Below are 15056 nucleotides of genomic sequence, written 5' to 3' on the forward strand. Positions count from 1 at the left end.
GTCTGAATTTTCAAGCCAGCATTGGGTCAGGTTCTTAAAACATGTCAAATACTCCTCTTTCTGTTCTGCTACATTTATTTTCCCTTTAAAAGTGCCTCCATTTACATTGAGCCCACTTACATATTCTTCCTATTTTATCTCAGTTTTAAATTTCTTGTTGTATAATGTAACACTGCCACAAAGATGACACTACGATGTAAAGTGTAATATAAGAATATTTTGGAAAATGTTACTGTACATAAAGGATATTTAAGAGTCTACTTGTAAATAAAATGGAATATATTCAAACAGCCCTAAAAATTCAAAGAAAACAATTATTTTATAGGTAGACCTTGAAAATGTTTCAGAGGATATAATGTTTGAGTAGGACTTTGCTAAGTAATATTTTGATAGGCTAGATTGCAATTTTATTAATAATACAGGGAATTTATTTTGTGCTTGATATATTAGCTGAAGACAGCATGCTAGTTCTCTGAGCTCATATTCCTATGGAGAAGAGGATAGAGCAATTACAAAGAGTTTCCAAATTATACTAATGCCAACTTTCTTACCTCTCATGAATACTAAGAACAAACATGTCATTTTATGATGCTTTACTCTGCTTTAAAAAGATGAACACCAAGAGTTGATGGTCATAGAAGTCAAACATATCCAACAGAAAATGATAAAGCTCTTGATTATGTTCCAATATTTTGAAATGCTTAATTATTTGGCTTATTATTAGTGTATCCATTAAATTTAAAATGTAAGGACAAGTTAATTTTATGTAAATGAAATGCTGAATACTTATAATCATGTAGCTGCCTTTTGCACACAAAATGTAATCCTTTAAAGTAAGAAAGGAATTTATAAAAATAACAAAGAAAAAGTTACCTTTTGTCACTGTCTTTGCTTCCAGTTTTTCTTTTTTCTCAATTTTATCCTTGTGAGTAGCTTAAACAAAAAAAAAAATGTTAGTATATATTATTAATAGATTTCAAGACTAAGATTTCTCACCAATTTTATAGTCATCAAATAATTGAATATTTTAAAGAATAAATTATTGAATATTTTAAAGAGTAATGAAATTAATGAAACTAACAGGAGTAGAGACGCCAAAATAAAAAACTATATAGGCACAATTTTTTTTTCTTTTTGGGTCACACCCAGCAATGCACAGGGGTTACTTCTGGCTCTGCACTCAGGAATTACTCCTGGTGGTGCTCAGGGAACCATATGGGATGCTGGGAATCAAACTCGGATTGACCGTGTGCAAGGCAAATGCCCTACCCACTATACTATAGCTCCAGCCCTCTATAGTCACAAATTTTTAAGATGGCATTTATATTTTAAAAAATTATAACAGATGTACATTTTTCTTAAATATTCATTGTTTCAAATAAATTTCCTAAAGGCTGATAGCAATGTTATAAAAATTGTCAAGATATGTAAAATATATATATAATTTTATCAGAAAGACACATTCTCTTTAATATTATAAAGCCTAGATTAAACTTAGACTAGATAAGTAAGCATAATGTCTCTCAATTAGGATATAATTAAAAAGTATATCTCCCTATAAAGATCTATCTTTTAAGCATTGAAATTTTTTTTTTCTTGTCTGTTTTCCACATGATTTCACTGCAGACATTTTGACAAACAAAACATTTTCAAATACTCCCTAAGGATAACATCCTTGGTAGAGAAACACAATTAGTATACAAAGTAATCAAAGAATTTCTATTTGAGTCCAACTTTTTTTTTAATCTGTGAATTGAAATTATTTTACTGAAGTTGATTTCATTTTGTTTTTGCTTTTTGGGTCACACCTAATGGTACTCTGGATTTAGTCCTGGCTCTGTGATCAGGGATCTCTCTTGGTGCTGCATGAGGGACCATTTGTAGTGTTAGGGATAGATTTGGGTTTACACACATGGATAGCAAGTGCCATAAGACCTGTAACTCTCTGGATCTATTACAGTAGATTTTATTTTAAGTGTTTTTCTATAGTACACAAAAAATTTACAAACAAAATATTGCGTATGAACTTGTTTTCTTTCTTATGTACTAACAATTTGTCATCATTTTAAATATACAATCTATGGAATTAGTTCATGATATATATATAAGCTTTAAGGTGTGCTGAGCTAGAAGAACACTGACAATATACTAAAAATAAGCCTTACCACTAGTGAGTATAGTTTCTTAATTGAACAATATTTAATGATATACAAAATATCTTACATTTTTGTTTTCATAAAATAAATTAAAACATGTTTATAAAACCACATTTTGTCTTGTATTTACATAGACTGGTAAAATATTTTGTCTCCCAAGACTCTAAATAAAAGAATTCTGAGAGGCACAACAATGTATGCTATTTATTTATATATATTATACATATTTAAAATATATTAATCTGTATAATTTAATATTCTCTCAAATCAATAATCATATAAACTCAATATTTATATTATTTGGAGAATAATAATGAAAGTTAAATATATCATAAAAATAAAATATTTAATAAGTGATTTAACAATTAAGAGCCATATTGTTAGTATAAAAATTGGTTTATTTATTGGTTTATTTATCCCAGTTTATTTCCATTTTTCCAAATATATACTGAGACTAGTTATGTCCATCAACTGATTTACATCATGGCAGAAAAAATATCTATATACATATGTGTATTAATCTATTCTTTTAAAATTCATCTATAACTAGTTTTCCCAGAATCAGGAAGGATGATGAAAGAAACTTTCAAGCACAATGCTCATCTAAAACCTAGAGAGACCATGAAGGCAAAGAGATATGTTTAGGGTACTTTGCTTGCACACAGCAGACCGGGGTTCAGTCCCAGTCACCACATGTGGTCCTTTGAGCCCAGTGAGAGCACTGAGCCAGGAGTAAGTCCTGAGCATTGCTGGGTAAACAAACAAACAAACAAAACAAAACAGTTCTAGAGAGGCCAACAGTTGAATGCCTCATGCCTCCTGAGTTACAGACTCTCCACATCTCAAAGTGTCCTAGTTGTATCCACTGCTTTTGGAATGACATGTTATAGTTTCATCAATGTTAGCCAAAGGAGCACTCTTTGCATGCTAAACAGCCACAATTCACAAAATTTATGGGACTATCATTATAACTTATTCATGAAAAATAAACTTTTAATTTGTATACAGTAAATAAAAGAGCATTTACAATGCAGAATTTCATTTCTACATTTCAATTTGGAAATATTTTCCATAACATTTAAAATTTAGTGACAATAAATTTTGTCTTTTATTGTAATTTATGCAGCCACTGTGTACATTGAAAAGAGTCATAAGAAATATCAGGGGATTCTATTTAATTCAACTGTTCAGAACTTGATGCTAATACTTTTGTAGAACTCTGGAGCAGAAGGAAAACAGACCTGTTTCTTCAACAGAAACAACAGATATATTGAAATTCATGGATATCATCACTAATAACGATAAATTAAATAATAACTATTGTTAAAATAATGAAGCAAATACAGATGAAAACTATTTTAACTGGTCTGATTCTTAAATATTATAATAAAAAATCTAGCTAAGTTGAATTTTTGTAAAGCAAAATAACTCAATAGACTATGCTATTTTGAACACATAATTCAACTGAAGTCTTGTCCATATGTCCTAGATATGGTCAAATTGTAATTTTACCAATATGCTAAATTATAGTTCTTTTTATTTGTACATTAAAATATGTTTAATATTATTAGATTTACTTAAATGAAAGTTATGAAACAAAATATTAAAATCTTAGAAATATGAATAACACTTTAATCTCTGGATGATAGTTCAAAGGTACATATACAAAAAGAACATCAACAAATCCCTAGTCACATAAAAAATTCAAAAATTTAAATACACAGAATAGCATGCACACATATGCTGATGTGTATCCGCTTATACAGACAGAAACCCTAAACCCTAACATTAATCACACAAAACTAATTTATAAAATGTCTGAAAACAGATAGTTCAGGGAATTATACCCAATTTATAGGCATATATATATATATATATATATATATTCATGGGAACTAAGAAATAAGTGTAGACATCTACAAATAATTATGCAAAATTGAAAAAAAATACTTAAAGTTTTCAATATTCAAGTTGTTAAATTATATAGCCAAAGAAAATAAATCTATTTAAATGCTTTGCAGCTTCTTAAAGTGAATAAGATAAATATTTACCAATAATGATATTTAGGATATATATTAAATTATAAGAACAATATAGGGCATGATAAATTTCAAGCAAAAATAAGGAGAATAGGTAGATACGTATTAGATCTCTAAATATACACACAAACTTATGCACAAAAAATAATAGCTTCTGCATTTATGTATAGTAGTGGTTAATGGACTGATGTAAAGTAAGAATTTGGGAGCAAGGCAAGAAGAAGCGTTCACAACGTATCTTTATGAAGTCCACTTAGACTCCATTGCCTATTCTCAATAAATAAATATTTATTAAAGCAATGTAGGAGGTTCAGTTAAAAGGAAATCTAAGTATACAAATCAAAATAATATAATGTAATGGCCAGAAATATCTTTCTAAGGTTTCTTTATATTAAAATATTTTCTTAAAAATTATGTTCAATTTTGGTTGAGTCAGTTTCAAAACTGTTAGGTGAAATTTGATAGTTTTATTGTTTTTGCTTGGTTTGTTGTCAAACCTGTAATGCTCTTGTGCTACTCCCAGCTCTGTGCTCACTCAGGAGTCACTCCTGGTGGTGCTCTAGGGGCATGAACTTTTTCTTCTTCTTTTTTTTTTTTTATTAGTGAAACGCCATGAGGTACAGTTACAGACTTATAAATTTTTGTGATTGGGTTTCAGTTATACAATGATCAAGTACCCATCCCTCCACCAGTGCCCATCCTCCACCACCATGGGTCCCAGCATCCCTCCCCCCCCCATTCCCCCCCCCCGGCCCATTAAGGATCAAAATCTGGGTCAGCTATAATGTAAGGCAAGAACCTTTTTGCTGAACTATATCTCTGGCAGAAATTTTTTGTTTCTAGGGAGATAGCTCAAGTCTTACTTTTAAATTTTTATTTAACCCAGAAATTGCTCTTCTCTGATTTAACACTTAGAAAATATCAAAAAGTAAATGGTAAAAAAAAATTATGCATATACCAGAGTATAAAATCATCAATAAAAATAATGCCATACCTTTCTTGTCAGGTTTCTCTTTTATTTTGTCTCTGTCTTTTTCTTTTTCTCTTTGTGTGACTGAAAAGAAAAAGAAAATATTTCTCATTTAAATAATAATACTTTTTTCCTTTTTTAAAAAAGTTAATTTTTATTTATTTTTACAGTGACTTATTTATCGGTCTGTGACTTATAGGTAGTACTAATAGGGTTTCATGCATGCACCATTCCAACCCCCCCACCCCGGGTCCGAGCTCCTCCCCGGCCTATTTTTTGATATCAAATTTGCTGTGGTTTGGAAATCTTTCTTCAGTTTGAGGTTTTACATTTTGAGACTTAAATATTAGCTTTAGATTTTTTATTTCATCTCTAACTCAGACCAAAACAAGGCCTATTACAAAGATAACAATAATCTTCAACTTATTTACACCTTTAAGTTCAACTTAATAATTGGAAAACTAGGGGGTAAAATCATTCTCTATGTCAGAGGAGGCCAGTACAAAACTAAAGGAACAAAATAAAGGTGAAGTTATAAACAAATAGATATAACCTGAATTAGAACCAAAGACTATTCAATTTAACTAGTACTTGCTGAACTACAGAAACATTGAACACTGAAAACTTTTTGATAAGGAGTAAGTCCATACACCACATCGCTGTGTGCTCAGGGATCACATCTCTTGGGGGGGGGCAGGGTTTGAATTTGGGTCAGTATTCTATAGAGTAAATGCCCTATCTGTTGTACTATCTCTCCGACCCATTCCAAACAATATTTGTACAAATATATTGTTTTACAATAACACCAAATACTTTGCAGGAAAATAATATTTAATAGGAAGTATGATCCAGTTAGTATAGCATGATTCAAGTTGATTAGTCCTAATTCTCATTAATAGCACTTCTAATTATCCAAAGTAGGAAAATGAACTCATTCAGTTTATGTTTCACTTTGGTTCACTCTCCAAACTCTTTCAAATCTACTTCACTTAATATCCCTCTTGCCCATATCCTTTATCTGATATTTAAATTCCTACCTATTATTTATTTACACAAAGATGTTTAAAGAGTGCTTGACATGTGTTAAAGTCTCTGGTAGATAAGTGGACTCCATCTTTATCATTATGTTAGCCAGCCGGTAGATGAGGGATGCTAAGCTTATGATTTCAAAGATAGGTAGTCACAATCAGTAAAGTTGCTATGAAGAAAATATTCATGGTGAGATATTGATGTACAAAATGGGACCTAATATAAACTGCATATTAGAGATAGTCTCTTTAAAGAAGTATCATTTATAGAGTTAAACTATAAAAAAAAATTAACCCAGTAAGGAAATGGGCAGGAGAAAGAGGAAATTATCATTTCAAAGTTGAAGTAGGTTTCCTTGGAATATTATCTTGATTAGTCACCTGAAGCTTGAGATTTAGAATTTTCTTTCAGAATAGCTTTTTGAACATGAAAATATGATTATATCATAAGCCTGTTAAAAATATTAGTATATCATTCATTGCTTAGAATGGGGTTCTGTCACTCACTAGATGCTATATCAAATGAAGAATGGCATCACTCTAGTGATCTTAGAATCACTTAGCAATCCAAACCTTCCTACCAAGAATTCCCTCTTGAAGACTGCATTACTTAAAGCAAGTTTCTTGCACACGATGGAGCCTACTAAAGTCAACTGTGCCTGATTTCTTCTCTGTAGGATAACACTGTTTTGTCCTTCCTGCATAACCTCAGGTAGTTTAGGTATATTGGGTTGCTCCCATCACAGTGCTCTCATTCCTCTGTGTTTATTTGTAGCTTCTTTTTTTGTGCTCTGTTGACTCGAAAATATTGTTTTTCTCTTCTAAGTCCTTTACACAGTTTATTCAGAGCAATGTCCTTTTTGTTTGGGCACAAGAAGAGAGTATGCTTTTGTTATGTGACTCAGTGATATTTTCCTCCTGAGCATCAGTTCTCTCACCTAAGCCTCAGCTGCCCTTTATTCCTAGAGCCCCCAAAAGCAGGGTCCAGATGAGGGACTGGATGGAAACAGGGCAAGTGATAAGCTATGTGCTACCATGGCATCGAGATGGGCCTGGCCAAAGTGCCATAATGCTTAACTCTAAGTTAAGAGCTTGGTCATGGACAAATGCTGTCATGATCCAAAAAGTAATAACTAGATTGGGACCCTGTTAGGGTCACTGTCACGGTCCTCCCGTTGTTCATTGATTTGCTCCAGCGGGCCCAGTAACGTCTCTATTGTGAGACTCATTGTTACTGTGTTTGGCATATTGGATGTGTCAGGGGTAGCTTTCCAGGCTTTGCCATGCAGCTGAGATACTCTCTGTAGTTTGCCGGGCTCTCTGAAAGGGGCGGAGGAGGAAAGATTAATATGGCTTGAGCTCTGTAGTCTGAGTCTGTGGCAAGATGTTCCCAGGAGAGCTGCCCTACAAGCCTCAATGTTATCTCTGTGTCCATACAAAAATAACTAGTATTGAGATGTTGATAGAGTTATTGAACTGAGGAAAGGAGAAAAACACCTTAAGAGGTATTTTGCCTGGGGTGGTCAGGAAGGGCTTTGAGATACCTTTTAGGTGATGTTCCCTTTGAACTTGGTTGGCCCTCAGGAAGGGCTTTCTTATGTTGATTTTGCTACAGGACTGGGTGCAGTGTGGGCCAGAGAGAGAAGCATGTTGGAGAGGCAAGAGAGTTGGAGAATGAGAGAGAGCCCAGGATGCAAGATGGAGTGCAAGGAGAAAGACAGAAGGAGACTGGAATGAGGGGAGTGTGAGACTAGAATGGAAGGTTTAGAGAGATTGGGGCAGGTGTGTGGGGAGAATTGAATAAAAGGCAACTGATCAATCAACAGGCTTGGCCCTCATTTCCTCCACTGTCTGCCCCAGGGCTGGGCTCCCACCCCCCAGCCTGGGGGAGAGGCCCGAGCCCCCCCCCCCCCCAACCTGGGTGACCAGGGGGAGAGCCTTCAGCACAATTCCCTGGCCACCCTCAAAGAGTTTTTACACTTCTCCAAATATTTCTCACTCTCACATTTTTCCTCTTCCATGGAATCCTCAGTTCTGCTCCTCCTGTGTAGAAGCTATTTGGTATCTCCTTGTTTCACACATCATGTGCATAATTCTACTTAAACTAATAATATACAGCTGCTTACACATAGTGTTGCTCACAGGCAAATGTATTAATGTTTTTCAGTCAGGGTTTAAAATATGACTTTGTAGAGTAAACAAAATTCTAATGTAGTGGGTCACACCCACCACCTGGCCCCCTGGCGCCGTGTAATCCCATCAGCGGCCAAGACTCAGAGACTATAAAATCCAGATCCCGGACGAGAACAGTGCAGTCTCTGCCCCGCGCCTGGGTGTTCCTTCCCGGAGTCCCTTGGAGGGGAGCGGGTTGAGCTTTCCTCCCCGCCCCGACCAGGGCTACGGCAGCCGAAGACCTCCAGGACCAGCCATCACCATGCTGAGACCACTCTCCGCGCACATGAAGGTACTGGCAGAGGGACAAAGCCACGCGGGTTCCGGGGCCGAGACCTCCAAGCCTACTCGATTTGGAGTCGAGCATCTTCCACCCAGATCCTCCAAATTCCAGTAGGCGGGGGTCACACCCACCACCTGGCCCCCTGGCGCCGTGTAATCCCATCAGCGGCCAAGACTCAGAGACTATAAAATCCAGATCCCGGAACCGGCATCTTATTATCTCATTCCTACTTTGGACAAACTTGCAGGCTATCGAATGTAGCCTGCCCACAGGGCAGAGTCTGGCAAACTCCCCGTGGCCTACCAAATATGCCAAATACCAGTAACAATGATGGGTCTCATTCTCCTAAAGAGCCGTGAATATAATCTCAGGGCTAGGATGAAAGAGACGTTACTGGGGCCTGCTCGAGGCAATCGACGATTAATGTAGTATAAAAGCAATTCATCTTATAGTGTAATCTACTTATTAATGACATGGTATGTCCATAGAAGGCATAGCTTGCTCAATTTTTTTTTCATTTTTTTTTGTTCATTACTGAAATAAAACCCAGAGAGAAATGGAGGAGAAAAAATACTTAGAACATCTCAATATTATTTATTTTCTGCACTTATTGGTTCCTTTAAATGATTCTTAGTTACCAGATTCAATAAAAATATCTCACAAAATGAGGTAAGGACATCAGCATTCACATGTGACCACAAGTAGCTTATTTCTGTTTTCTTTGTATCACTGTTAATTAAGCTAAAAACCAAAAAGAACTTCTTGGCAAAAACAAAGCCTCTTGTAAAGGTTCTCTGGGGGGAACCAAGTTTGTATGAGATAAGCTGTGCTTTTGGAACTGTGATTGGCAAGACCCCCCTCGAGAGCAAGTAATCTGTGTCTCTGCTTCCATGAGGAACCAGACCTCCCCCACCTCAGACAGCTGCATGTCCATTTCAGGAAAGGAGTTTCCAATTGATGTGTTCACGGTCATAAAGGATGAGAAAATGAACAAAAATATCAAAAGAACGAGGAGACTAAATTCAGTTTCAAATGAGTAATATTACCGTCTTATTTCTATTTTGCTGGGAGGAAATAAGGTTCTTCCCAGTCTAAAGTTCGATATTTCAGCACAGTCTTCTATGCTGGAGTTTGATTATTGCCCTCAGAAATGGTACCATAACACTGCTTCAAGAAGCAGCTGGACCCATGTGCTCTCTGGGGCTGCTCACATGGCAGAAAGCCACTAATATTTCTTGGATGGAAACTTCAAACTTTGGCATCATGAGCTGAAATCCCAAGTTTTAAACTTTCCTTTAGCAAAACAGTGGAACCATCAGCAACTGCCATAATAATCAACTAAAATAAAGACTATCTGAATAACAACCAAATTTGCCTAATTCTCTTTGTTCAGAACCCACAAGCAAAAGTTCACTTATGAAAGAAGATAAAAGTTCCCTCCTTATTGCCAGCTGTTTGACAAGTTATCTATCTTGGCTAGGACAGTTTTAGCTCAGTACAAAATAAGCGTTTTGCACCTGCTAGAGCTTAATTTGTTTGTCATCCTTATTTACAAGGAACAAAAGTCCCTTTGGTATGCTGATAATTAAAAACAAATGGAATTCAACAGTCGAAGCAGCCCTGAAGTTTGGCATCTGAGTTGGCATGAACCTTGCTGTTTCTGTACTTGCCCAGACTCTGACCTTTCTCTGACCAGAACAATCAACTCTGAAGCTTATCTCACCCTTCTCATATGGTCCCCCTCCAACCCCCTGCAAGCTGTGTTGAGTGCCTTCACAGTACATGGGTTTGGTAATCCTCCTGGCAGGTTCTGTGTACTTCCTGTGTACTTTCCTCAAGTGTATCACTGTTCACAGTGCACCTGATCCTATGGCTTTTATCAGGCAAAACCATCATGAGGGGTCAAAAATTGGGATCAGGTCACCAGGCTATTAGAGCTATTTGCTGATTTCTCTGATCCTGTTCAAAAATCAAGGTCATTTTTTTATGACTCTATTCCACTTAATTGAAGAAGCATTACAACATCGTATACATTTTAGCTGTGCATACTTCAAAATCAATATATGTGTAAACCATATTAAATTTACAATGAAAAGTCTAGTTTTTCAATAATAGTTTGTAGATAAATTTGTTCAACCAACATTCCATAATTCCTACTTCATTTCAGACTAATCTCAGGTGCCCATGAAACATGATCAATACAATTTCTGAGCAGAATTAGAGATGAAGGTGTAGAGGTAGCTCCTTTGGGCTGGCACCATTATATTTACACGGTCTCCCACAAAAATAGCAAAAAAAAAACAAACAAACCAAACAAACAGAGAAATGGACTGGTTAAACTTAAACCCATACTCAGAAAGTTTTGGCTTAAGTTTGCAGATATGACAATGTGTGTCAAAGAGGCCAGACTGCTTTTACTCTGGCAACCCACCACACCTAAAAATGAGGAACTCTGTTCTCCTTCTCTACAAACACCGCATTCTATGACTCTGAAGACAAGATGGTTGCTTTGAGAGCATGAGTCCACCAGGTCCAACTTGCTGCTTACCAGGAAAGCTTTTCCCAGACACTTCACTATGTCTTTCCATTGATTGGACCTCCTTGATCAGCAGTGGGACCCAATCTTCCATGTTCACTTAATCACTTAATCACTTAATCCCCGTTATTCATCGATTTATTCGAGCGGGTGCCAGTAACGTCTCCATTCATCCCGGTTGCGTGCTAGCATAGCCCAATGGTATCTGTTCGTTCTAGGAACATGCAGAGCCTCAAACCGATCATTTAGGGTCTTGACGAAGAAGTCTGACCATCTTATAGGTGGCCGTCCACGTGATCTTTTGATGTCCCGTGGAATCCAATCAGTAATGGCTCTAGTCCAGCGGTTGTCTGTAAACCTCATTACGTGTCCAGCCCATCTGATTTTTGAAGTTTTGGCAAATGAGACAGCGTCCCTGATTCTTGAGCGTTGACGAAGATCAGAACTCCGGATTCTATCTCTCATTTGAGTGAATCGTGATATTCCAAGCATAGTTCTTTCGATTCCTCTTTGAGAGACCCGAATAGCGTTCTCATCCTGTTTTCGTAGGGTCCAGGTCTCTGAGGCATATGTTAATGCAGGAAGAATAGTGGAATCAAAAAGATGTGCTCGTAGCTGGAGGTTCTTTGTCCTTTTAGTTATTTCTTCAATGCTCTTGAAGGCATTCCAAGCCGCTCTCTTCCTCCTGCGCAACTCAGGTGTCAGTGTTTCTGCCAGTAATCTTCCATGTTACCCCAAAAAAATCAGGTGAGTGAGCAAGATATCATTACAACTTTATAAGAAATTTAAAGAATATGACTGTCTAAAATAGATTTTTTTCCTTACTTTTCATAGAGCTGGAGTGATAGCACAGTGGTAGGGCGTTTGCCCTGCGTGCAGCAAGTCTTGTGAAGCCAGGTTCAATTTCTCCACCCCTCTCGAAGTGCCCAGCAAGCGAGCCCGGCAAGCTACCAAGAGCATCTCCCCTGAAAGGCAAAGACTGGCAAGCTCCCATGATGTATTCGATATGTCAAACACAGTAATAACAAGTCTCACAATGGAGACGTTACTGAGCCTGCTTGAGCAAATCAATGAACAATGGGAGGACAGTGCTACAGTGCTACTTTTCATATTCAAGGATTTTAATTGTTGGAACTATAAACCTTTAAAATGTTATTATTTTGGTTTTTGCCCACACCAAGTGTTACTCAGGATTTCTTTCTGAGTCTGAATTCAGTGATCACTCCGGAGGGCTCAGAAGACCATCTGGCATGCAGGGAATGGCACCCAGGTCAGCCTTGAGAAATGCAAAAGCCCTACTTGCTATACTATTACTCTAGCCACCTTATAAAACTTTATTTTAAAAATTCTTGCTTTTGCTACCCTCTATGAAAATGGTTTGTGTAACTAATTTTGAGTGCAAGCCACTTTTTGGTAACTAATTTACAGAATTTTTATTCCAGTGTAAGTCAAAACGATCTACATCTTTAATCTTTATTCAAGAACTCAATAGAAAAACTGATGAGTAGAGAATCTTCTCAAGGATTCTATTATTCAGTTTCCTTAAAGGAATCATTCTTTTTTCCCCTTCTTTCAGTAAAAAACTAAGAGTACAATCAGTCTGAATTTCTTTATCCATGGATAAGAAAACACAGTCTCAAAAGAATCAATGAAACGATTAAATATTAATATAGTTATCAGATTGCTAGGTGTACTCTTTCACCAGTACTATGTTGCCCTGTCCATTTTAAGTCCCTTCAAATTTAACTTATCATGAGGAAAATATGTGCTGATTGGATTCTTCAAACAGAATGCCTACAAATTAACCTACAGTAATATATACATGTCTTTCTCATAACAAAATTCCATTTATTTACATATTAAAGTGAAGATTAAGCAAATTATTTCAAGTTACAAAGCTCATCTAATACATATGCTTTAAATCACTGAGAAGGGTTTTTGAATTCTAAAATCATTAGTTTTACTCTCAAATCAGATTTAATTCTGAGGGTAATTTCCTCCTTCTCCTGGGGTTACATAGCCACAATCAGAGCCTTAATCACTTCCTCATAAGTAAACAATCACTCTGGAGGAGGTGTACATAGCTTGATAGAGACTCTGCTCTTATTTTCCAGGTTTATCTTGCACAGTCCCAGGGAGGACAGAAAAATATGCTTTATACTTTACAGAGTCATTAAGTATAGCGAAGAGAAAGCAAAAGCAAAAGTGTGCAATGCAAGTGGACTAAATGAATTTGTGGGCTTTGAGAGCATTTTTATAAAGGGCTCTAAGATACTCCAATACACTTTAATGTCCTGGCCTCTTTAGCTTGGAATCTCATCTTCAGCTAAATCCCTTGCCAGTCTGTGCTTCCATTCCTATAATTGTTTCCCAGAAACAATCTGAAGCAAGTCAATTAGGATCTCTGTTCTAAATTAGCCCTTTCAAAATGTTCCTCTGACTTTTGTATATGATATTTTCATAGATCGTATTGAATCACCTCAAAAACATGTGAAGTCCTAAAATTCCTATACCTTATAAAGGTAATAAAATTAAAGGGAAGTCACTCGAATCGGCCCTAGTTTGTTATGACAAGTGTGTGTGGTCATGAAAAACTTAGACACAGTACAGGAGATACACAGAAGGATGACACAGAAAACACTATGTAAAGATGAAGGAAGAGATTGGAGAAATTCATCTGCAAGTCATCACTTAGTTCCAGTACACCATGAGAATCTGGAAGAAGTATGAAACAGTCTCGCTTGCACCCCCTTAGGAGAGTCATCCTGTTGAAACTTGTGAATTTAGCTAATATTACCATGGGACAATTAAATTCTATCATTTTAAGTCATCCAAGTTTAGATACTTTGTTCTAGAAGTCCTAGGAAACCAATACTTACAAAGATAAGACTTCTCTTCTGCTTCTTTAATGAAGTTCCCATCTGATTCCTTAAGACTTGACCTGATATAGACCTAACATCTTTACTGTGGATCAAACTATACACTTCCATCCAAAAACTTTCAATCAGAACTACTCAAAAACTAAGGTAGCTAGCAACTCCTTGGAATAACTTCTCAGACATTTACACAGGGTACTTAATGATACAACTGAAGTTGCTTTTACAGACCTCTTGGTGAAATAAGACTATTCTTCATTCAAATTTTAGTGTTCAAAATGATATCTGGCACAAGTGTTGCAAATTAATTAATATCATTTATTATCTAGTGGCTATGACCGATTTTTTCAATTTATACCATTTGTTAGAATACACCTATTCCCATTGGCTGACCACTCAATGTTGATCACGTGTCATCAATCAAAATTCGTTGCCATGTATGAACTTCCTCCCAATTTCTGAGTCCAACTATTTACCCAAACATTAATGTCCTAAGCCAAAATGAAGCAGAACAGAAAAGACACGGTTCTGTCAAAGATATGTAATCTATTTTCAAAAGGGACAACCTGTTGAAACCAGATTTATCGTAAAATGGCTACTATATTGCCTGTCCAGGACTTTTTGCCAATGATAATGCTTTCAGTACCAACACAGTTCTGGGGCAGACCATGTGTGAGCAAAAGATGGAAGGCTACTGTTCTTTCTTTAGAACTCAGATACCGTGTCCCACAGTTATTAGAACCCAATAAAAATCCCAGCAGTTGAATTTTCCAGTGCGATCCTTCTTCTATGAGTCTATTCACTCTCACTGCTTGAGAGTATACTTTTCCTTTTGTGTTCAATTTTGATAGTGTTGCTGACTTTGCCTGGGACCTGAAATACTTTTCCATGACATAGGCGGGAGCCTGAGAGACCTCTGAAGCAGAAGAAACAATCCAGGATACCAGCAATAGATGCTGTGGTTAGCTCTTGTTCTAAAAGCATAAATCACACTTT

General features: G+C 36.3%; 1 protein-coding gene across 9 annotated transcripts in view; it reads right to left on the reverse strand.

The window, feature by feature from the left end:
* TRDN (triadin) overlaps positions 1-15056 on the reverse strand; it is a 426217-nt gene that overhangs the window by 298896 nt on the left and 112265 nt on the right. For all 9 annotated transcript variants that reach the window (XM_056125007.1, XM_056125005.1, XM_056124999.1 and 6 more), the window contains 2 exons: positions 5190-5249; positions 874-933 (listed from right to left, as the gene is read on the reverse strand). In XM_056125007.1, coding sequence (XP_055980982.1) covers positions 874-933; positions 5190-5249 — 120 coding nt within the window. The remainder of the gene's footprint in view (positions 1-873; positions 934-5189; positions 5250-15056) is intronic.

This window comes from Sorex fumeus, unplaced genomic scaffold (assembly GCF_029834395.1).
Source record: "Sorex fumeus unplaced genomic scaffold, SorFum_2.1 ptg000054l, whole genome shotgun sequence".
Classification (NCBI taxonomy): Eukaryota; Metazoa; Chordata; class Mammalia; order Eulipotyphla; family Soricidae; genus Sorex; species Sorex fumeus.